The sequence below is a fragment of the Astatotilapia calliptera genome, chromosome 9, assembly GCF_964374335.1.
Source record: "Astatotilapia calliptera chromosome 9, fAstCal68.1, whole genome shotgun sequence".
Lineage (NCBI taxonomy): Eukaryota > Metazoa > Chordata > Actinopteri > Cichliformes > Cichlidae > Astatotilapia > Astatotilapia calliptera.
Window position 1 is genome coordinate 33,207,224 of NC_137430.1, and position 25,202 is coordinate 33,232,425.

Consider the following 25,202-nt stretch of genomic DNA (forward strand, 5'->3'; position numbering starts at 1 on the left):
GCACTTAGTGGTGTTTGTAATTCAACTTGACTGAGGTTAAATTTCTTTTTTACTATGGATTTAATTTGTTGATATTCTAAAAATCTTGTCTTGTTGATCCCATATTGTGCAACTAGTCTGTCAAATGGAATAAATTCTGTTCCCTCTAATATATGTTCTAAGTATTTAATTCCTTTACAACGCCATTCTGGGAAATTAATCATATTATTGTTTTGTAATATGTCAGGGTTATTCCAGATAGGTGTACGTTTGCATGGGATTAATGAAGACTCCGTTATTTTTAGAAACTCCCACCATGCTGTCAGAGAGAAGCTGATGTTGATACTTTTAAAGCATTCATGTCTTTTGATGTTTGAGCTAATAAATGGTAGGTCTGAAATCTCTAGATCCTTGCATAGTGCCTGTTCAACATCTAGCCAGGGCTCATCTAAGAAGGTATGTTTTGACCATTCTGAGATGAACTGAAGCCTGTTGGCTAAGAAGTATTGGTGAAAATTAGGCAGATCTAATCCTCCTCTATCCTTGGTTCTTTGTAGCGTTTTTAAGCTAATACGCGGGGGTTTATCTTTCCAAAGGAATTTGGAAATATATGAATCCAGAGATCTGAACCAATCTTGTGATGGTTTGTTAGGGATCATCAAAAATAAGTAGTTTATTTTTGGCGAGATCATCATTTTTATCGCGGCGACCCTTCCCATGAGTGATATGGGTAAAGATTTCCATCTAGTCAGATCGCCTTCTACTTTCTTTAGAAGTGGGATGTGGTTTAATTTAGTTAAGTCTGAAAGCTTAGGAGAAACATTAATACCTAAATATTTAATATTTCCGGATTGCAGTGGGGCAGAGGAAGAATTATGGAAGGAGCAGTTAATGGGGAGAACTGTAGATTTTGGCCAGTTAATTGAATAATCTGAAACTCTTGAAAACCAGTTTATTAGAGTAATTACCTCAGAGAGGTTGGTTTGTGTGTTTTGCAGAAAAAGCAACACATCATCCGCATAGAGACAGGTTTTATGTTCTATGCTCTTACATTTTATGCCCTTAATTGTTGTAGCCTGTCTAAATGCTGCTGCTAGAGGTTCGATAAAAATTGCAAAAAGTGAAGGGGAGAGTGGGCATCCCTGTCTGGTGCCCCTCAGGAGACAGAAGCTGGAGGATGTCTGGTCATTTGTTCTGATACGAGCTGTTGGGGAATTGTATAATATTCTTATCCAGTTTATGAAAGAGTTTCCAAAACCAAATTTGTGTAAAGTTGCGAATAAAAATTTCCAGTTAACTCTATCAAATGCTTTTTCTGCATCTAGAGATAATATTATGGTTTCGATGTTTTTATCGTATGAGTAGTCTATTAAATTAAGTAATCTACGAGTGTTTGTTGAGGAGTGCCGACTTTTTATGAAACCAGTTTGGTCAGGATGAATTAAGAGGGGGGTTATTTTCTCTAATCTCTTTGAGAGAGCTTTGCAGATTATTTTAAGGTCTACATTTAACTCATTCACTGCCATTGACGTCTACAGCCGTCAATGGCAGTGCATGAGTCAATGGGTTTAACCCATTCACTGCCAATGGCTGGCAGTGAATGAGTTAAAAGAGAAATTGGACGATAACTTGAGGGAAATAAAGGGTCTTTGCCTGGTTTTAGCAGGAGACTAATGTTGGCAGAATTCATATTTGGTGGTAGTCTGCCATTTTCCTCGATTTCCTGCAACATGCCGTGGAATACTGGTGCCAGAATAGTCCAGAATTCTTTGTAGAATTCTGCAGGGAAGCCGTCTGGACCTGGAGCCTTATTATTGGGCATACTTATCAGGGCTTCCTGGAGTTCACTTGGCGTCAGTGGCGAATCTAGTTCCATTGCTTGACTGTCTAGTAATTTTGGAAGAGTTACGTTGTCAAGGAACAGATCAATTTCATTTTTAGATGGGTTTATTTGTGGTGAGTATAAAGTTTCATAGAAGTCCCTAAAAATGTTGTTTATTCTTCCAGGGTCATATATTGTATTCCCCGATAAATCTTTAGCAGCACATATAGTTGTTTTTTCTTTCTTTATTTTTAACTGGTTAGCTAGAAATCGACCTGATTTGTTACTGTGTTCAAAATTCTGCAAGCGAAGTCTTTGTATAAGGAATTGTGTTTTTTTATTAATAGCTTCATTTAATTCTAGTTTTGTCTTGCGTATTTTGTTCAATGTTTCCTGATCTTGGTTGCACGCGTAGGCTTCTTCTAGTGATTTGATGTTTTTTTCTAATTCCTGAATATTTTTGTTTTCTTCTTTCTTTTTGTGTGATGAGAAAGAAATTATTTTACCTCTCATTACAGCTTTCCCTGCTTCCCATAGAACAGCAGCAGATATTCCGGGAGTGTCATTAAAGTCTAAATATGAAGTCCATTCCTTTTTAAAATATTTAATAAAGTCTTCATCTTTAAGCAATGATGTATTAAATCTCCAGTTTTTTCTTGGCGTAGTGTTATTCTTGTACATTAGTGTTAATGATACAGGAGCATGATCGCTGACAGCTATAGGATGAATCTCAGTGTCTGAAATGTCACTCAGCAGTGAGCTGCTGACCAGAAAATAATCCAGACTAGAGTAAGAGTGATGAACATGCGAGAAAAAAGTATATTCCTTACTGTTGGGGTGAAGGGAGCGCCATGCATCACGAAGGCCAAAGTCGCTCATATACTGTTTGATTATATTTGTGGACTGCCAATTGCGCTGACTTCCTGTTGTGTTGAGCCTATCCATTTCTTCATTTAGTCCAAGGTTGAGGTCACCGCCAAGAATGAGTGTGCATTCGAGGTGTTCAGAGAGTGCACTAAAAAAACCGTGGAAGAATGAGGGTTCATCAACATTTGGACCATATATACTTACAATACATAGTTTTTTGTTCAATATTGATAGTTTAATAATTAGAAATCTACCCTCTGGATCTATAACTGTATCGAGTACTGTAAAATTAACATTTTTATATATTAAAATTGCTACTCCCCGTTGTCTAGAATTATAACAGGCTGCAAACACGTTAGGAAACTCAGGTGTTTTAAGTTCGTTTAAACCTGTGACAGGTCTGTGAGTTTCTTGTAATAAAACAACATCTGCCTGTAGTTTTTTAAGCTGGTTAAATATCTTTAACCTCTTTCCTCTGGTGCCAGCTCCATTTACATTCCATGTGACAAACCTCAGCATGCCCATAATTGTGTGTGTATTTCTAATGATGTACGCTGGGTGTTTCGTTTAAACGGGTGGAGAGAATATGGAAACATCCCTTGTTTGTAAATAGAAAGAGCGAGAGGAAGAAAAAAAGGTGTGGTGAGAGGCTCCATAAGTCTGACTATGTGTGTGAATATTCACTAATATGAACAAGCGTGGCTTGCTTATGTGTCCTGCAAGTCTGTGCGTGCTGTGAGGCTGTTGTGAATGTGCTGCCGTTGAGCGGATGTGTTTGCGTGATCGTGGTGTGAAAATATGGAGAAATAGAGGGTGTTGTTTGTAGGTTAGTGGGGAAGTAGGTGATCACAGCAGTGAAAGACAAGAGAAAGAAAGAAACCACATGAACTGTGAGCAACAACAACAAAAAAGAAACGAAACGGAAACATTCCAATTAAAGCAATGACGGAGGGTGACGGTGTTATATCTGCTATGACATCATATTGATATTACTAGGTTAAACCCATGTTAAAAGAGAAAGTGTGAATGAATAAGAAACGAGTGTAGCGGGTTCTTATCTGGAGTGCAGTCAATATAACCACGGTGTGATGCCGGGGTCGCGGTACAGCTGTCCGTCCACGTAGAGCCGGTCCACGGCGATGACAGCACGGGAGCCTTTCTGGATGAAGCTACGTCGAATTGGGAACAGGACCTTGCGTCGTTCCAGGATCTCTTTGGGGAACTGGTCGTTCACGCTGAAGTCCGTTCCTTTCAGCTCTCTGCCGCGACTCTTCACCTGTTCCTTCTGTTTGAATTGACTGAATTTGGCCACAATAGGCCGTGGTCTCCCGGTCCGCGACCTCACGCCCCCCAAGCGATGTACTCTATCGAAGTCGATGTTCTTTACGGTGTCCTCCGGCAGCTTCAGGTGGATTTTAATGAAGCTTTTCACCGTTGCCTCCGCGTCCTCTCCGGCAGATTCTGGAATACCAGAAAACACAAGATTATCTCTCATGCTACGGGCTTGTAGATCGATAACGGACTCTTTTATTTTTTTATTTTCAATGTTTAGCTGGGTCACGTTATCGGTGAGAGATTTGACCGACTCCCGTAGCGTGGTATTTTCAGCGGCAAGCGATTCCACCTGCTGCTGGCTGAATTCCAGGGATTCTCTCAGAGATTTAAATTCCCGGTGTAAAATCTCCACCAGGGACAGCTTCGCATCGAAACTGGACAATCGCTTGTCGATTGACTCCAGGATGTCTGCGTTGTCTTTGCCGGCAGGCGATGTTGTACCGGGGGAGTCTGCCGGGCGACATCTCTTCGATGACGGCGTCTCAATTTTGGCCAGGGAGGATGCACTCTGGGCCTTCTGCATTACTAAATCTTGAAAACAGCGGTCGATGTAATCTTGGAGAGCGTCTAAACTCTCCCCGTTGTCCTCCAGGGTGTTAGAGATGATAAAACAGATGTTGTTAGTTATATGACAATTGATTAGTATATTTGGTAATACTGAAGCTTGGAAAACCTTTGTTAAACTCTATGCTGCCATTTGCTTTTTTTCCGCCAATTCTCCGGCGTCTGACGTCACCTACAACATGGGTCGCTTACCTTACTCGTCACTTACCCTGCTCCGTCCTCCTTACCCTCTGCTCCGTCCTCCTTACCCCCCTATATTTTGTATTTGTAAATCAAATGCGTATTTGTGTATTGAGTTTTGCAACTTTGCAAATAAGCATTAAGACTATATGTATTTAAATCCTAACAGTATCTGTAACCAGATATTAACAGAAAAATTTGTAACACTTGGAAATATTTTTTATACACATAGACAAATTCTCATCTGTAGATGCACAAAAGTAAAATGTTCACATATTTTGGTTTACAAAGTTACAAATACGCATTTGATTAACAAGTACAAAATATTTATGACTGTTGGGTCTGTGTTCCCACAGGCCCCGCTAGTTTAGAGACTTATTCCTCATGAAGAGCGAAATCAAGACAGAACATCTTCAACCGGTCTTTAACTCGCTAACGAGGAAAGGCTTTGGTCAGAAGCAGGCAGTGGAGCTCACGCTCCACCTGTCTCTAGCCCAAATCCTTCAAAGAGCAGCTGTCCTCGTAGCCTTTTTATTGACAAACTGTTACAGTTCACACAATAAGACACATCACAAGCACCTCCCACTGTAAACACAACCCCCCCCGGTTACAAACACAAGGTGCTGTGTGTGTGTGTGTGTGTGTGTGTGTGTGTGTGTGTGTGTGTGTGTGTGTGTGTCCATGTCCATGCTGTCCAGTCTCTTTTGCAGCTGCTAGAACACACCTGTTCAACATCTATTCAGTCAATCATGTTTATTTCGCATCCACAGACACATTGTACCTGTGTCCTTTATCAGGCTGTAGAGCGATAAGCTTTGATCTTTTTTTTATAGACTTTCCTGGATGATTTAAAGTCATTTTGAGTCAACACTCAACCTGCAGTGAGTAAATTTTAGGTAAAAAATTCCCTGAGTGTCAAATATTTATTGATGGAGAGAATTTGTTAATTTTTGGCGGGGAATATGCTTAAAATGCTTTCTCATTTAAAAACATTTTCATAAAATATTTTGTTCTGGACGTAGTTTTTTTAGTGGGACAAACATTTCATCACTCATCCAAGCGACTTCTTCAGCTGACTGCAGGTTTCCGACCTTATAAACAGAACATTTGCACAATAACTGAAACTAGCCCACTGAATGAACAATGGGCTGAGGTAAGTTCCTGGATCATTAATATGCAAATTCTCATGACCATTGGTCAAAGACCACTGATCAATGGCCATGACTACCATTGTTTCAGAGGGTGTCCGTCTCCCAAATCCACACTAGAAGCCAGTTCCACAGCAGAGGGGCCTGAAAGCTGAAGGCTCAGCTTTCTGTTGTGCTTCTAAATACTGTAGGAACTGCAAGTAAGCCTGCAGTGTGAGAGCAAAGTGCTCTAATGGGATAGTGTGATGCTATGAGATCTTTAAGCTATGATGGGGCCTGATCAGTCAAGACTCCGTCCTCTGTTCTTGTTTCACTGTGATGTTACAAAGATCTGTTTTGTGTCCCAGCTGATCAGCAGGAGGAGAAGAGTCTGACGGAGCACCAGACGAACATTTTCAACCATTCGGACTCAGCTCAGCCGCTACAGTGGACAAAAATGTCATCAACACAAAAGGTGAAGAACCTATCACTTTTATTGAAACTGTGCACTTCATCAGCGGATGCTTGTTTGTCAAGATTGAAAAGGATTCAAGAAGAAGTTTGTCATTTCGTATGGTATTACCCAGGCTGAAATGAAAGTGTTTCTCACCAGCATCTACAGTGCAATAATCAATACAACTAAAAAGAAAAATGGTTTAACAAACAGTAAAAAGGCAGTAATAAATCACAACAATAAAAAGGGGTAAATAACATAAAATCTTAATTCATAAACAAACTCCAGTCCAAATAGTCACACTCATACAGGTAGCATCAGCCCTTTCACAGAAGGGGATAATTAAATTAAGTAGTGTGTGTATCTGGGGAGTATATTGTATGCTGTGTGTGTGTGTGTGTGGATAGGAGGCATCAGAGTATAGCTGTGCTAATAGCTGAATGTATGGTTATTGGGTGCAGTCCTGCTTTTCTGAGTCTCCCAAGGGAGTGCAGACACTTTTGTGCTTTTTTTGATAACTGCTGTTGTATTAATGAAGAAGGACGGTTCATCAGCAAGGTGCACACCCAGGAACTTAACACTGCTGACCCTCTCCACAGCAGCACCCTCTATGGTGAAGTCTGTGTGGTGATCTCTGCCAGACTTCCTGAAATCGATCACCATCTCTTTTGTTTTGTCCACATTGTTGGTGAGATTACGGGATCTACACCACACTTCAAGCTGCTCCACATCTATTCTATAAGTGGTCGTTGTCAGTGATGAGACCAACCACAGTTGTTGTCTGCAAATTTCAACAATATGATTAGCACTGAGTCTGGCTTACAGTAATGTGTGAGCAGACTGAACAGCAACGGGCTCAGGACACCCCCCAGAGGAAAGTCTGTGCTCAACAAGATGGTCTTTGATGTGTGGCTGCCCACCTTGACTGTCTGTTGCCGCTTTTCAAGAAGCTGAAAACCCATTTGCAGGTTGCAAGGTCCACGCCTGATAGCATCAGCTTTTCCAACTGCTGCAGAATGATCGTGTTAAAAGCTGAGCTGAAGTCGATGAAAAGGACTCTGGCAGAGGGGTGTTCTTCCTCTCCAGGTGTGACAGCATAACATGGAGTGTGGTAGAGAGAGGTCATCTTCTGTAGATCGGTTGGTCCTGTATGCAAACTGAAGGGGATCCAGGTCTATTTGGAGACTGTTCATGATGTGCTTCAAGACCAGCCGCTCGAGGCATTTACTCACAATTGGTGTCCCTTGTCATTGGGGGAGGGGGCTTGTAATACGTAATGTGTTGGAAGCCCTGCCACAGCATCGTTCCTCACACTGTGTTGAGAAGCGCTCCACAGTCTGATATTGTTGTCAAGGGAGCAGACATTGGCCGGCAACTGTGTCCGTACGTCTGGCTTGTATTGGTTAGCAGCTAGCCTCGCATTAGCTCCTCTATGCTTACCCTGCTTCTGTATCCTATCACACCGCTTTCTGTGTTTCCTCCTGGGTGTTGCTCAGAAAGAAAAGAAAGAAAAAGAAAAGAAAAACAAACAAAACACCTGGATCACCTGTATGGAGAAAAATAAATTGTGCAGCACGCAAGATAGACAGCGCACAATGTGCTTTGAGGCAGCAGGAAAGAAAGGTGTAGTCCGTGTCTGTGAACACCGGTGTGTACACCTGTGTGCATAGCTGTGTGGATCAGCATGCTTGTATTCCAAAGGTTTCTCCATGTAACGATCTGCTAGGAAGTGTGGGGAGCCATAGCGCCGTCCCCCAGGGTATGAAGCAGGTATGGAGGAGGTCCAGGCCCCAGATATCCAGAGGCCCCAGAGTACAAGGGCCCAAGGAGGACCACCAAAAGGGGGGGAACCGTGCCACCCTCCTGGGAAGAGCTGAGTAGAGCCCCAAACGAGAGGTCACCCAGCAGCTACGGAGCAGAGGCCAGAGGGGGTTGCAGTGGCGTGCCCGCGGGCTCTGTCGGCAGCCAGCTGCGGCAGAGAGGACCGAGCTTCAGGCCCAGAGGGCAGAGGCCTGAGGGCATCCCATCCCCCGGAAGGGGTCCAGCCGGGCCACAGGCGCCAGGCCCCGCCAATCGGCCAACAGCAGTGAGCCGGTACATACATGAGCGCCCAGCCCCAGACGACAAGGACCACCAACACACCAACGTCTGAGGGCATCAGCCACCGGCAGGGAGTGTGGTGAGGGGAGATAGGCCTCCATACTTAGGAGGGCCTGAGATGTACCCAGAGAGGTTGAGTCTAAGACCCAACCTGACATATAGACACAGACGAACAGGCGCACGCGGATACAAACGTGCATTCCCACCCCATGTGCACAACCAAATACTCGGCACTCACCCAACGTGTAGACAGACACAAATAGACACTGCACAGACAGTCGCACTCCCCAAACATACTCTATATCCCAGGTCCAGGTACCCCCGCCCCCAGAGGGGCAAGCCGCACCTAAACCCAGGAGATGTAACCCTTCTCTCTGGGGTGGAGGCAAGCGTACCACCTCCTTATCTGCAGTAGTAGGGAGGCCCCGCATCCCAGACCCCAATCTGACGGCCAGCACCTCCTCCCAGCGCCCCAGCCCTGACGTCTAACAGAACCGGGGTGAGTGAAGACCCAACACCTCCCTAAGCCCACTCATATGTAGTGTTGCTGTGTGCTGTTCTAAAGTGCATTTAAAACACAGGAGAGCATGGTACTTGCTTCCTCTCAGAGAGCAGCACGGCTCTTCCCGAAAACCCTTAGTGTCTATATGCATTTAAAATTGAGGGTAGGGCAACAGCACCAGAGGTGGGTTGGAATACACAGACCATCCTTTGGATGCTATAAAACGTGCCCACCCCCAAGGCCCTATATGTATGTGTTATGTGAGAGTGTGAGTAATGTGGATGTCTAGGTTGCAGAATAAAATTGAGGCACAGGCGGCCAGAAGGGGACAGAGGGGGAGTGCCTCCCCTGCACCTTGGTGACATACCTGCACTCCAAGCCCTGTGCGTGTGGGTGTGGTAGAGCGGGAATAGGGAGGCAGCTTAGGATGGGGAGGGAAGAAAGGGAGGGGCAAGCGGCCCCTCCCTGGGGCCAGCTCCCCCGCTGACCCCAGTAGGCACCCCCACACTCTGGAACCCACCAGGGCAAGGGGGCCCAGGCCCATCCGGACCGGGGCCCGCAGCAGCAGCACCGCCCAGCCCCACAGAGTCCGGAGCAGCCCACCCGACTCCATCCCAGAGAAAACTGCACCCACCCCATCATCCAGTCATCTCCCAAACTACACAAGACAATAGACACCCAGGTTGAGTTCATTCTCCACCTCTCTTATATCGCTCCCCCCACGTGCAGAGTGAGCTCCTGTAGAGAGGAGACCACCTGCAAAGATATAACAGCCTCCCCACCAGTTAGAGAGCCCCCTAGTTGGGCCGATGCACCAGAGGTCCCCTACACTGGGGCTGAGCCCCCCTGCACCCACCCGCCCACAGCTCTGGCGACACAACAGCCAGGACCCAAGCCCCCAAGGCCCAGCAAGCACCCCAGACCGGGGGACGGAGCACCCCCAAGCCTCCACGCCTGTCCCGGACCCAGGCTACCAGACCAGTAACCAACATCCGCCAGCACAGACCCTCCCCCATCTCTGCTGTACGCAGCCACAAGGGAAACACCATCTAAGAGCCCCCAGAGCCCCTAACCAGGTCATGGCCACATCCCCCGGGTTAGGCCCTCAAGGGAAAACGTCCCTAGGGACTCCCCAGACGCCCCAAGGCCATCCCTACCCCCGTATCCACCACAATAGCGAAGGCAGGACCAAACCATGACCCCCACCCCCACTAGGTGATGAAGTCGATCAAAGGAGCCCAAAGGGATTGATCAAATGTGAGGCTGTTTCAAGACGACTGTGATCTATTAGATGGTTTTTATATTGGTTAGAATTAAGATTATTTTTATTTTTCCAGTTAATGAGGACCATTTTCTTGGCTATGCATAGGGCCGTAAAAACAACGTGGGCTGTGTTTATTTCTGCAGTGACCTCATCCAAGTTGCCCAGCAAGCATACTAATGGAGAGGCTGGAATGTTACATTTCAGACACTTTGATAAGTCTTCACATAACTCACGCCAAAACTTCTGAACTAGTGGACAGAACCAAAGAGCGTGGATGTAATTGTCCGGTGTATTTGCTGTGCAGTGTGAGCAGTTGTTGGAAGGCTTATAGCCCATCTTGAACATCCTATGACCAGTATAGCGCACTCTGTGTAATATTTTGTGTTGTATTAATTGGAAACTGGGATTTCTGATCCATTGAAAGGTTTTTAAGCATATCTGAGACCAAAGGTTTGGGTCTAAGCTGATCGATAAATCTGCTTCCCATTTTGCAGTAGGAAGGGATATTGATTCATCTACTTTAGAAAGTGTTTGTAAGTAAAGTTTTGTAATATGTCCGGATTGTTCCAGATAGGTGTACGTTTGCATGGGATTAATGAAGACTCTGTCATTTTTAGAAACTCCCACCATGCTGTCAGAGAAGAGCTGATGCTGACGCTTTTAAAGCATTCATGTCGTTTGATGTTTGAGCTGATAAATGGTAGGTCTGAAATTTCTAGGTTATTACATAGGGCCTGTTCTACATCTATCCAAGGTTCATCTAAGAGGGTGTGTTTAAACCATCTAGAGGTGAACTGAAGCCTGTTGGCTAAAAAATAGTGATTAAAGTTAGGCAGATCTAATCCTCCTTTATCCTTGGTCTTTTGCAGTGTTTTTAAGCTGATACGTGGGGGTTTATCTTTCCAAAGGAATTTAGAAATATACGAGTCTAGAGATCTGAACCAATCTTGTGATGGCTTATTTGGGATCATTGAAAATAAATAGTTTATTTTTGGCAAGACCATCATTGTTATAGCGGCGACCCTTCCCATGAGTGATATGGGTAAAGATTTCCATCTAGCCAGATCAACTTCTACTGTCTTTAACCCTTTAAAGCCGGTCGGAGTGAACACGCTCCATTTTGCGTAACTATTTATAAATCCCGGTAGCTCTGCAACCAAGTAAGCTAGCGCAATAATTTTTTTTGCATATGAAACCGGAGGAATTGTACTTACATCTTATGCCATCAGCTTGTCCTAGGTCACAGTTTCCTTCCACATATAGCTTTGCAAAAACTGCATAAAAAGCGCTTGCAGCACCAAAAACAAAATATTTCAGAAACACGCTTTGCCGATCCGATGAGCTGTTCATAACACTTCCTACATCCATCAGCGTGAACTATCCCATGTCCGCCATGACCTGCCCGAAACCGGAAGTGACGTCATTTTGCGGAAATGTAGTTTTTTGCCATCAGGGCCTCATGAGCCTATACTGGTGTTTTTAAAAGTTATATTTGACTTTATGACTTTCTGTGTCATTTCTGGGATGCTTAGGACTCATATTGCACTGCTGGAAATAGTTTATTTTGATGCATATGCTGTTTTCTTTGCAAATTTGCATTATAATATTTATTTTCGTTTTTCCTACAGTATATGAAAATTGGTGTATTTCAAAAATAAAACTAAGAAGACACTCAAAATTAATTTCCTGTGGTGAGAAACTAGTTTGTGCAACTTTTTTGCATTTACAGTTTTGAGGGATATGCCTCTTAAATTTCTCTAACTAGAAATATATGTTAAAAAAACGATTTTCAATTTTTTTTGTAGTTTATTGTACTTTTTTGCAATTTATGTAATTACTATGCACTTAATGCATACATATTATTAAAATTTGGGCTATAATGGTTGTATTGATGTATAGCAACTTGAAATACTCCCAAAAATGCCACTACAGCATGTAAAACTATAATATAAGCTCTGGCGCACTTGGTTCTATGGTAGGTCTTCAAGGGTTAAAAGTGGGATGTGGTTTAATTTAGTTAATTCTGAAAGTTTAGTAGAGACATTAATACCTAAATATTTTATATTTCCAGATTGCAGTGGGGAAGGAGAAGAATTATGGAAGGAGCAATTAATCGGAAGGACTGTTGATTTTGACCAGTTAATTGAATAATCGGTTCAAGGTTCTTTATTTGTCACATGCATAGTTATACAAGTATAACACACAGTGAAATGTAGCCTGACACGCTCCTCGACATGTGCAAAAAAATTGGGGGGGGGTGTAGAGGAAAAACATTATATATATATATGTAGTATATACATTGGGTGAATGTGCAGTAGTAGCAGCAAGCAGGTGAATTCTGTACATTAATATGAATAGACATCTGACTATTTTACAGGATAGACAATATAAACATATTTAAAATTAAAGGAATTGAAATGTACATTGTGCCTTGGTTTAGTGTCTGGAAGAGAGTCCTGTCTCAGTCAATTATAGATGATGTGAGAGGGCGGGTGTGTGTGTTTAGGGCACGGATGGCTTGGGGATAGAAGCTCCTCTTGAGTCTCTCTGTCCTTGCCCGGAAGATGCGGAACCTTCTATCAGATTGCAGAAGTTGGAACAGTTTGTTGCCAGGATGGGACGGGTCCTTCAGTATCTGCGCTGCTCTAGTCCGGCATCTCCTGGTGTAGGTGTCCTGAAGCAGGGGGAGAGCAATCCTGCAGCAGCGTTCTGCTGTACGGATCACTCTCTGGAGAGCTTTTTGGTCCTTCACACAGCTGTTCCCAAACCACGATGTCATGTTCTGTGTGAGGATGCTCTCCACAGCGCCTGTATAGAAAATCCTGAGGATCTTTGGAGAGACCCTGAACTTCCTCAGTTGTCGTAGGTGATACAGGCGCTGCCTAGCCTTTTTGGTCTGGACCTGAATGTGGGCAGCCCATGTCAGGTCTGAGGAGATGTGGACACCAAGATACTTGAAGGACTGCACCCTCTCCACTGGAGCTCCATTGATGATAATGGGCTTGTAGTCTCTGTGCTGACCCCTTCTGAAGTCCACCACCAGCTCCTTCGTCTTGCTGACGTTCAGCTGGAGGTGGTTGTCCTGGCACCACGATGCAAGATTCTTCACTTCATCCATGTAGGCCGTCTCATCGTTGTTGGAGATGGCACCCAACACCACTGTGTCGTCAGCAAACTTCACAATGGTGTTGGAGCCATGGGTGGCCACACAGTCTGAAGTGTAGAGGGAGTAGAGCAGTGGTGAGAGGACACATCCCTGAGGTGCTCCTGTGTTGATGGTGATGCTGTTGGAGAAGCACCTGCCCACCCTCACCACCTGAGTTCTGCCAGTGAGGAAGTCCAACACCCATGCACACAGACGGCTGTTAAGTCCCAGATCCCTCAGCTTTGTGAACAGTCTGCAGGGCACTATTGTGTTAAACGCTGAACTGTAATCAACAAACAGCATTCGCACATAGTTACCCTGTTTCTTGTCCACATGGCTGAGAGTGGTGTGTAGGATGTGGGCGATGACGGAGACACTTGAGAAAGAATTTATCAATGCAATTACCCCAGAGAGATTGGTTTGTGAGTTTTGGAGAAAAAGTAACACATCATCTGCATAAAGGCTGATTTTATGTTCTACATTCTTACATTTTATGCCCTTAATTGTTGTAGCCTTTCTAATTCCTGCTGCTAGTGGCTCAATAAAAATTGCAAACAGTGAAGGGGAGAGTGGGCATCCCTGTCTGGTGCCCCTCAGGAGACAGAAGCTGGAGGATGTTTGTTTGGTCATTTGTTCTGACACAAGCTGTTGGGGAATTATATAATATTTTTAACCAGTTTTATAGCTTGAGGGAAATACAGGGTCTTTGCCTGGTTTTAGTAAGAGACTGATATTTGCAGAGTTCATATTTGGTGGTAGTCTACCATTTTCTTTGATTTCCTGCAACATCCTGTGAAAAACTGGTGCCAGAATCGCCCAGAATTCTTTGTAAAAATCTATTGGAAAGCCGTCTGGACCTGGAGCCTTATTATTGCGCATACTTATCAGAGCTTCCTGGAGTTCACCTGGCATCAGTGACGAATCCAGTGCCATTGCTTGGGTGTCTAATAATTTTGAAAGAGTTATGTTGTCGAGAAATTGATCGATTTCATTTTTAGATGGGTTTATTTGTGGTGTATATAAAGTTTCATAGAAATCCCTAAAAAATATGTTTATTTTTTTAAGATCATATATTGTATTCTCAGATAAATCTTTAACGGCACATATAGTTGTTTTTTCTTTATTGATTTTTAACTGGTTAGCAAGAAATTGTCCGGATTTGTTATCGTGTTCATAATTTTGCAGGCAAAGTCTTTGTACTAAGATTTTCGTCTTTTTATTAATAATTTCTTTTAATTCTAGTTTTGTTTTGCGTATTTTGTTTAATATTTCTTGATCTTGGTGTGACACATAGGCTTTTTCTAAGAATTTGATGTTTTTTGATGTTTTTTTTTTCTAGTTCCTGAATATTTTTGTTTTCTTCTTTCTTATGTGATGAGAAAGAAATTATTTTACCTCTCATTATGGCTTTCCCTGCTTCCCAGAGGACAGATGCTGATGTTCCAGGAATGTCATTAAAGCCTAAATATAGAGTCCATTTTTTTAAAAAGTATTTGATAAACTCTTCGTCTTAAAGATACAGGAGCATGATCGCTGACAGCTATAGGATGAATCTCAGTGTCTGAAATGTTACTCAGCAATGAGCTTGTGAAGAGAAAATTATTTAGAAGATAAAGAAACTCACAACTCAGATATCTATTTTTTACATGCGCATGGGCAGTCAACGATCCGATCTGCTTTGCACTGATGTGCACAACAGATGAGACACAGAAAAAGCGCCCAGGGCATCCTGAACGTCCTTTATTTATACTTAAAGCAAGTCTCCACAGCAGTAGGAGTGTCATGTTTGGAACTCCTTAAAAGGAGAAAGAGAGGGGGAGTGCCAGTCTGTCCGTTTAAAACCGGATGTCACCACATTCCTTTTACACATATGGCTTCAATTTCTCTCTCCCTGTGTTGGCTCCAATTCACAACCTCTTCTTCCTTTAAATGAAGCTACAACTTAAGCATAATCACAAAATTAAAAATCTTTCATCAGAGCTACTGAACAGAAAATAATCCAGGCGAGGTTTTTTTTTTTTTTTTGTACTCGTTTTTATTCATTTTCAAATTAAACCGTAAGTCTTTTTTGTAGATGGAATCTTATTTAATGCAACCACAAACCCAAACTCAAAGGGGTCTGGTGATGCCAACCTGTATGGATTGTTGCTAAAACAGTATGCAGTCAGAAGGAAAACAAACGTCTTCTTTCAGCCAGTCAGAGCTGTGCTCGCTGTCCAAGCCTTTTTGTTTCAATCACAAAAACTGGGCCAATCCTGGGACAAAAATCAAACACTGCAAAAGCCAAAAAAGAAAAGGTTAAAAACTGTATTTGGTGACTAATCATGTTTGATTCACCCCCCAGGTTTGGGAGCAGTTCTGTGGGCCGTAATGTGAATATTTAAGAAATTGGACAATGTTTCTGTTCAGGCATGATGCAAGGTAGTGCTCCTCCAGTCTGCTTTGTAGGCCATTTTGGAAGCAGCAGTCAGGTGAACAGCAGATGTAATTCCATTTTTCAATCTCCAGGCCATCTTTGAAGAAAAGCATGAATGGTGTGATGCCGAAAAGCATGAATGATGTGATGCCGACTCCATGGTTAAGTCGGTGGCGCCGCACCGACTTAACCTTTTTAACCTTAAAAAAGATGGCGCCGGTGCATGTGGCTTGCTGTCTATCACTGCCAGTGTTGGTTGTTTGTTTTGATTTTATTGACTATTGTAATAAATGCCAACTCTCTCTTGGTGTATGATCGCCTAACCGTACTGGATCTCCGACCTTCTGCCAAAGGCTGGGCAAAGTGGAACCAAGCTGGACATAAAACTTTGCCCCCGCTAATATCGGAGATCCCGGCTCACCTGTGCCGTGTTCCAGATCCACCACTCCGGCAAAAGTGCTGACGCCGGGGTCGAAGGGCTGGCTTCCTGGTGAAGCTGAAAGCTTCTTTAAGGTATTCTCTTAAGCCCTTATCCAGAAAACAAGGAGCGGTGCCAAACTTCTGTTTCTCTCGGCGATCGTTGGAACCTGTCTGTACCTGGCTGGTACCTGTCATCTGCCTGGATGGGATGTTCCAGTCCCGCCGGCGTGGTGTGAATCTGCGGAACCTGCGGCCTCTGTGTCGGGCTTCTAGGACGGCTAGTGACGGGGATCCGCCGCTTACCGCCAGGATTGGCCTGGTAAATGCTAGGTCCCTAGCGAACAAAACGTTTATCCTGAAGGATTTCTACACATCCCGAGGACTGGATTTTCTCTGTGTGTGCAAGACGTGGCTGAGCGCTGGGGAGTGCAGCCTCTTCTCAGATCTTCTACCTGGCGATTGCTGTTATTCTAATTCCCCACGTATGTTGGGCCGAGGAGGAGAAATAGCTACGATCTTTAAAAGTCATTTTAAATGTAAGAAGCTATCAACCCCGTCGTTCACCAGCTTTGAACTGTCTGTTTGAGTTGGGCTGCTCTCACACAGTGTTGTGTGCGGTGGTTTATCGGCCTCCAAAATACAATAAGGACTTTGTGTTGACTTTGCTGACTTCTTGGCTGAATTCCTGCCAAAATATGATCGTGTTGGTATTGTTGGGGATTTTAATATTCACGACTGTTGTCCTGATATGCCCATGGCGAAGGGCTTTTTAAACCTTATTGATTCGTTTAATCTGGTGCAATGTGTGACAGGTCCCACACGTGAACGTGGACACACACTTGATCTTGTTTTATATCATGGCTTTTCTGTTTTTAACATAGATTTGTGATGCTGTGTTTTATGACCACAGTCCTGTGATGTTTGAAGTTCCTCTTGCCTGTGCCTCAGTTAAACCTCACGCTGCTGTTCAGCACTGTCGTGTTTTAACTCCTCCACTGCTGAACACTTTTCATCAAGTCTCTCCTTGTGCTCGTGACCTCTCAGTCTCTGTTTCCTCCTCTGCTGTCTTTGACAGGTTTGAGCATGTGACTCTTTCCGTTTTAAAGGAGACTGTTGGTCGTTTTAAGTCTGTAGGGTCTCCAAATGATGCCGTCCCTCCTCAACTTTTAAAAGAGGTGTTACCTACAGTTGGTCCTTTGGTTCTTGAGCTGGTAAACCATAGTCTGACTGTCGTCAGGTGTCGTCCCTAAAGATTTTAAACATGCAGTAGTCAAACCCCTGATTAAAAAACCTGCTCTTGATCCTACAGTTCTTGCAAATTACAGGCCTATCTCCAAACTACCTTTTCTTTCCAAAATTCTTGAAAAGGTAGTTTACAGCCAAATAATGGCCTTCCTGGAAAAGCAAAATGTGTTAGAGGTTTTCCAATCTGGTTTTAAAGCCTTTCATAGCACTGAATCAGCCCTTTTAAAAGTTTTTAATGACATATTTTTAGCGACTGATGCTGGGGACTGTGTTGTTCTTGTGCTTTTAGATTTGATAGCTGTGTTTGATACCGTGGATTATGCCATTTTATTCTCTCGTTTGGAGCACTGGGTGGGCATTAGGGGCACAGCACTGGAGTGGTTCAGGTCCTACTTGGCGGGGCGAACTTTTTTGTGTCAGCCTCGGTGACTATGTGTCGTCCTCCGCTCCCCTCTTGTGTGGTGTCCCACAGGGCTCAGTTCTAGGCCCCCTCCTCTTCTCTTTATATCTGCTTCCTCTTGGTTCTGTACTGAGAAAGCACGGCATTCCTTTCCACTTTTATGCTGATGACTGTCAGATCTATGTCCCTCTAAAGAAAAAAGGCAGATACCTCACACAGCCATTACTTCAGTGTCTCGATGACATTAGGGCTTGGATGTCTGTTAACTTTTTAAAATTCAATGATAAAAAGACCGAGGTGATGGTTTTTGGCAGCCCCACTGAGACCCCCAATGTGTATGTAAATTCCCTGGCACAGTATGTTAAGCCAACTGTCACAAACCTGGGGGTCAAAGTGGACTGTGAACTGAAGCTTGACAGTCAAATTAAGGCAGTGGTAAAATCTAGCTTCTTTCACCTCAGGCAGCTGGCAAAAATAAAGCCAATTCTTTCACGGCAGCACTTTGAGACAGTGATCCACACCTTTGTTAGCACTCGGCTGGATTACTGTAATGCACTTTATATTGGGGTGAGCGCATCATATATTAGTCATCTACAGAGGGTGCAAAATGCCGCAACTCGTCTTTTAACTGGCACTCGAAAGTTTGAGCACATTTCCCCTGTTGTAGCTTCACGTCACTGGCTGCCCATTTCTTTTAGGATTCATTTTAAAATTCTTTTATTTACTTTTAAAGCTCTCCATGGCCTAGCTCCATCTTATCTCTCTGAGCTGCTACAGCCTTATACACCCACCCGCTCTCTCAGGTCAGCTGATCAGCTGCTCCTGAAGATACCCAGGACTGGGCGTAAACTTAGAGGAGATCGTGCTTTTGCTGTAGCAGCTCCAAACTGTGGAACGAGCTTCCTTTAGAGATTAGACAGGCCACTTCTTTATCTGTTTTTAAGTCACTCTTGAAAACCCACCTCTTTACCCTGACCTTTGACACCACGTGAGATGTTGGTTTTTATTTTTATTTTAGTTGTTTTTAGGTGATTCGATGCTGTTTTATCTTGTTTTTGTTTTAATATAGGGCTGTTTTAATTTTATGTTTTATTTATTTATTTAGCTGCTTTCTGTTATTCTATTGTTTTAACTTATTTTCTGTACAGCACTTTGTTCCTGTGCTGGGTATATTAAAGTGCTTTATAAATAAAATTGGATTGGATTGGATGGGGCCAGGTAAGCGGCCAGAGACAGCTCCATAAGGAGTGGGTTAGCTAAGCCAGTTTTGTCGGTGCTGTCCAACGTCATGTACTGTTCATAGCTGGGTACAGTGATGCAGGTAGACAGAGGTTTGCCACATGATGCACTTAGCTCTCAGACAAAGTTTGGGAACATAGGAAGGCAGTTTTTTGATATTGCGGGGTCCAGTTGGAGGAAAAAGCCTGTGAACCGCGACAGCTTCTGAGCTGGCAGAGGAGAGGGCTAGTCCACCTGCAGCTTCTTAGCTGCACTGTGAATCAGGGGCTGACTGCCGAAGCAGTGGCGGCACATTGGGGCTGTGCACACGTCATCACAGATAATCTGCCTTAAAGGCGTGAATAAAGGTTTCCTCAGCCAGGACACGTGAGGGCATGATATCCCATAGCACGTGTGTTGTACCGAGTGTATTGACTGAAAAGGAACTACTTCAACCTTTGGTTTAAAACTACTGTTAATAGAGGAAATTTGAAGGTTGAGTTTGTTCCACGACTGCATTTCACTCACTGCCTCTGTTTGTATCTCTGTCACTGCAGGACCAACATGGAGCAAGAAGTCAGCGCTCTCAGGAGGCCGACAAACCTCACAGAAGAAAGGAAGAGAAAACATACAGTTGTGACTTGTGTGGAAAGTCTTTTCACTGTTCGGGAAACTTAGAAAGACACCAACTCATACACAGTGGAGTTAAAACGCACAGCTGTGAGTTGTGTGGAAAGTCTTTTAACCGTCCTGGAAACTTAAAAACTCACCAACTCGTCCACAGTGGAGTTAAAGCCTACAGCTGTGAGTTGTGTGGAAAGTCTTTTAACTGTCCTGGAAACTTAAAAAAACATCAACTCGTCCACAGTGGAGTTAAAGCGTACAGCTGTGAGTTGTGTGGAAAGTCTTTTAACCGTCCTGGAAACTTAAAAACTCACCAACTCGTCCACCGTGGAGTTAAACCATACAGCTGTGAGTTGTGTGGAAAGTCTTTTAACCGTCCTGGAAACTTAAAAACTCACCAACTCGTCCACAGTGGAGTTAAAGCGTACAGCTGTGACTTGTGTGGAAAGTCTTTTACCCACCCTGCAAGCTTAAAAACACACCAAGTCGTCCACAGTGGAGTTAAAGCGTACAGCTGTCACATTTGTGGAAAAACTTTCCGCTGGCTAGTCAGCCGAAACAATCACCTACGCATTCACACCAAAAATAATGTTTACTGCTGTGATCAGTGTGGTAAAGCTTTTGTGATATACAAAAACTTACAACAGCACATGTTTACCCACACTGAGGAGAGACCTTATAAATGTGACCTGTGTGAGAAGACTTTTAAATCTCCACATTACCTCAAATCACACCAAAAGATTCACAGCAGAAAGAAACTCTAAAAGTGCAGTTACTGTGAGGTATGTATTTTTCTTTTAACAGTTTTACAATTTTATATGAATGAAGTTTAATTTCAAAGCTTAAAAGTTTTAAAAGCTCCTCCCCTTTCTCTCTATCTAACATTCACACTCCAATGGATGCATCGGAGAGCAGGTTGGAGTCAGTATCTTGTGGGATGCAGAGTAGAGCATCCAGGGGTTTAATCACCAGTCTTCCCATTAAGTAGATTACCTACAAATGAAGACTTAATGTTGCCCAGTAAGCTGAGTGTTATAATGTAAACAGTAAGATATAATTGGACACTGGCACAGATACTCCTTATTTCAGGCGCCATTAAAAATAAAAATGTTGAGAGAATTCCCTGACTTCCACTGTCTTTGTGTCTTTGTTTAGAAGCAGAGCGACACAGATGGATCCAGTTCTCAACCCTGTCGTCACTGTGGTAGTGGAAAGAGTTTCTCTGTGACTTTTGTGGAAAAAACTTTCAATCATCAAGAGAACCTAAACAACATCAACTCAGACACACTGGAGACAAAACGAACTACTGCAAAGAATGTGGGAGAGGCTTCCCTAAACCAAGTGAATTAAACCAAAATTAACTCTGTCACATGGGGTCAAAAACCATCTCTCATTCACCACTGCGGATCATCTTAAAGTGCATGGAAGAGTCCACACAGGAGAGAAACCATACAAATGCAGAAACTGGGAGAAAAGTGTCTCGCTGTCAGGAAGTCGTAACAAACATGAACGTACATACATGGAGGGGAAACTACAGCTGTGACCAGTGTGACAAATCAAAACATTTCACACCCATTGATTTTGAAAACCTTCAATATGAACTAAAGCCATCAACAGGATGTGAAACGACCACTGATGTGACTTTATATCCAAGAAAAAGATAAAAACTCAAGCTGATCTGGGTCTGGGTTGTACTTTGGTGTATTACCACCTTAAACAGTTTGATCTTTTTGTGGTTTCATTGACTCAGTTATGTCAGATTTCCTCTCTGTCCTGGTCTGGATGCTCATCTGTAAAGAAGTAAAACTCGGATGGTTCAGTGGTCTCTAGCAGCTGATTAGTGAGCCAGCACTTCTGTGTATCATGCAGTTGTGCTTCTTTTCCTCTTGTGTCGACTCAGCTCAGTTACTTGGTTAGAGGGTTCCACATATACAAGAATCCTTCCTGGAATCGGTTTTTTGGTATGAGGTGTTCTTGGGAAGACGTCACACCACCACCACTGTGTCAGGCTGTTCCTGTGATCTTCTTTTAATGCCACGTGTAACGGGAATCTCTCGAAAAATTACAGCTCCAACTACAGCTGTTGTTAGATGTGAGATGAGCCTTTCTGTTGTTGAATCTCTCCCCCCATTGAATCTCTTATTGCTGAATCATGACCTCTGACCTTATCTAAGCTAAGTAAGGCCTGCAGGTCTTTAGATGATGATCTGGGTTCTTCAGTGACCTCCTGGATTAGTCATCGATGCACTCTTGCAGTATTTCTAGTCAGCCACTTGCTCCTGGGAGGCTTGAGTACTCTTCCATTTTTCCTGTAGTGTGGATAATGGCTCGTAGTTCGCTTGAGTCCCAAAGCCTTAGAAATGACTCTGTAACCTTTTCATACTGATGTCAGTGACTTTGTTTCTCTGTGTGAGGTCTTTCAGCCAGCTTCCATACATGGTCAGGTTGTTTTTCATACCTTTTTACCCTTAACAAATGAAACCATTTACAGACTATTTTCCACTGACCCAGGTAACCTTTGTCATATTTCTTTCCTTTTTGATCATCTGAAACATTCAAATGTTGAGTCCTTCAGGTGTAACCTTGACTGTTTTCCCAGTTGCAGCTTAAGCTAGGCTTAATCCTTCCTCTTTATACTACTGCTTAGCCACAACCAGCTGTGACAATGTTTATGGCTGGTTTGGTTAAAGTGCCAGTTTAGTAAATAGGAGAGGGCTCTCAATCCCACCAGTGCATAAAAACGTGAGTTCTCTGTCATTGCTCACTTTCTGTAAGAATGTCATGGCCCTGGGTCTTTTGACCCAGCGTTTTGTGTTTTCTATTATTGTGATGTATTTTGGTTCTGGTTTTCTCTTTCTTTGGGTTTTGGTTCTGTTCTTCCCCAGTTTAGTATTTAGGCTTTTCTGCCTGTGTATTCCTGTGTCAAGTCCGGATTTCTTAGTCTGTGTCTTTGCATGTGTGAGTTCCTGTTTTATTTTGTAGGTCTGTGTCTCTCGTCAGTGTTTCTAGTTTCACTTCCCTTGTCCCGTTATGTCCAATTACTCCCAGCCGTGCCTCCGTCTGTTTCAGGTCTGTTTTTGTTTAGCTTTTCCCAGTTTAGGTTACTCCCTGCTCTGTTTTTTGCCACCCTCGCCTTTGTTTGTTATCTCACTGTCAATAAAGCTTCCTCACCTCAGTTGTGCTGCATCCTGGGTCCTTTAATAACTTACACCTGGCTCGCGTCGCGAACCCTGACAAAGAAAGCATGTTATCCTCAGGCAGAGCTGCAGATGATCAAGAATCCATAACTACTGGATGGTGGACGTTTCTCTAAGCAGACAGTCAGTTCTTGGGATGCCAGCTGGATGTAGTTTCACAACCTTTAACTTAATCTCTGTGTGTTTTTGACATCTTATGCTCTGGTTTAACTTTCAAACAACCTGATTAATGAAAGCACATCAAATAACTCCTGTTTGTCATCAGCGGTGGCTTTAGGATCATCCTCACCTGCTCATGGTTGCAGTTGTTTATCGGTTGAATTGGCATTTCCTTTATAGTGTGATAAGATGTTAATAAGCGTATAAAGCTGTAAAGCCTCTTGAGTGACTTAAATCGCCTTTCTTCCTCAGTGTGATGCTCAATGTGAACTGCAGGTCGTCTTGATGATGTCTATATGCCTTAACGCATTGAGTTTCTTCAATATCATTGGTTAATTAGATATTTAGATTGATAAGCAGCCAAAATTGTGGACCTACTAAAGTGACCAGTGAGTATACAGTCTGGTTATCATCGTGTTTAACTTTGTTCACATGCACTGATGAATGAACAGCTGATGGCTGTAGCATAACACCCACTGTAGAAAACGGTATTCGTTATCAGGAAACATTAAATGCTGAGTGTTTCCTCCCCACTACAGTTGTGATATATCTTCAGGTGTCAGAACTTCTCACAGTCCTTCAATCATTCCACCAAAACACTGATGCTGAAATACCTGACACATCCCTGTACAGCACAAACCCCCCATAACCATCTAAATTAAGATTTTCTTGTAATAAAAGTAGTAAAGGGAAGAAACTTTCAACACTAGAACAGGAGGGGTCCTTTTCACATCGGACTAAAACAGCAGCTGTAATTTGTATTTACTCAAATGACTTCAGGTCTGCACAGACCTCCCCTCACCACCTCCTGAGTACCCAGGAGAACACCAAGGCGTTCGTATATAAAAGCCACTTCACCAATAACTGGTTTCAGCTTTTACCTTGTGACAGGAATGTTCTTTCACCTCAAAATGACTTGATACAAATCATGAGACACATGTTTGACAGATTACACAATAATTTTATAAGCAAATTGACATTTTAAAATATTGTAATACTATCATATGTGAGAAATAATTCCTACAATAAAGACTGAGCTGCTTAAGACTGAAATCATTGCTTTTGTGTTTTGTGTAATGCTCTCAAAGTTACTCAGAGTTCTCTATGAAAATTATTTATTCAAGCTTTGTATCCCATTATGCATTACATCTAAGGAAGAAAATGGAAAGGTTCGAGTAATGCCAAAAAAAACCTCTCTTTTGCTGATGATGTATTGTTCCATACCTCAGATTTCATATACAGAGAGTAGGGTGCAGTGAAGGATTTTTCCTGTCCGCAAAATAAACACACAGGTGCATTTAAAACTTTGATTTCTCTGGATGAGTATTACAGTCTTTTATAGTCTTTATTTCAAGAGGTGTTTAGGATAAATGTTTTCAAGGAATTCCCTGACTTACACTATCATTGTGTGTTTAGTAGGGGTGCAACGATATTCGTATCGATATTGAACCGTTCGATACAGTGCTTTCGGTTCGGTACGCATATGTATCGAACAATACAAAATTTGTAATTTATTTTATCAACTTTCCTTCTGACGATGCTGTCTGTGTTGAGCGCTCAGTGAATCTGAGTTCGACTACTCCGCCTAGGCTGCACTGTCGAGCGCAGATTCACTGAGCGCTCAACACAGACAGCATCTCAGAAGGAAGAGCGCAGGGCAAGCTAGCGAGACAGAAGTTAAGCTCTCCTTGCAACATGGACCTCCCCCACCCTGATTCAGATCTGGTGTTTGGAATTATTTTGGTTTTCATGTGACGTATGACCCTGAAGGTAAGCGAGTCATGGACTAAAGTAAAACCGTATGTTGGATGTGCCACGCAATGCTCAATTACATGGGTGGGAGCTAGTGTGTTAGCGCAGTTAGCTCGTTAACGTGTTGGCCATCTAGCCCCACGCACGAGGCGATCGGCGGTAGCTCGTTAACGGAGATTTGCCGTGTTGTGGCGTTAAGGTCAGATTAACCTGAAAGCACTAGTGGGAACACAACGAATATGACTGCACATTTACGCCGACATCATCCTAGTGCAAAGACAAGTGGAAGCAGACAAAAAAAAGCAAGCATGCTACTAACTTTAGCCGAGTCATTTAGACAGCTGTTAGCACATGATTCTCCTTATGCTGCTGAGAATATAGCCCAGAAGAAGCGGATAGTATAGCTTTTATTTTGGAAAGAGCCATTTCTCT

General features: G+C 43.2%; 1 protein-coding gene across 2 annotated transcripts in view; it reads left to right on the forward strand.

Moving 5' to 3' along the window:
- The window catches only part of LOC113029618 (uncharacterized), a 430,622-nt gene extending 407,785 nt beyond the window's left edge, over positions 1 to 22,837 (forward strand). For both annotated transcript variants that reach the window (XR_013911570.1, XM_080306821.1), the window contains exons 2-4: positions 6,243 to 6,349; positions 19,596 to 20,444; positions 20,818 to 22,837. Coding sequence is in view for 1 of the 2 variants with exons in the window: in XM_080306821.1 (XP_080162947.1) it covers positions 6,243 to 6,349; positions 19,596 to 20,426 (938 nt within the window). In the remaining variant the exon portion in view is untranslated. The remainder of the gene's footprint in view (positions 1 to 6,242; positions 6,350 to 19,595; positions 20,445 to 20,817) is intronic.
- Positions 22,838 to 25,202: the final 2,365 nt, after the last annotated feature.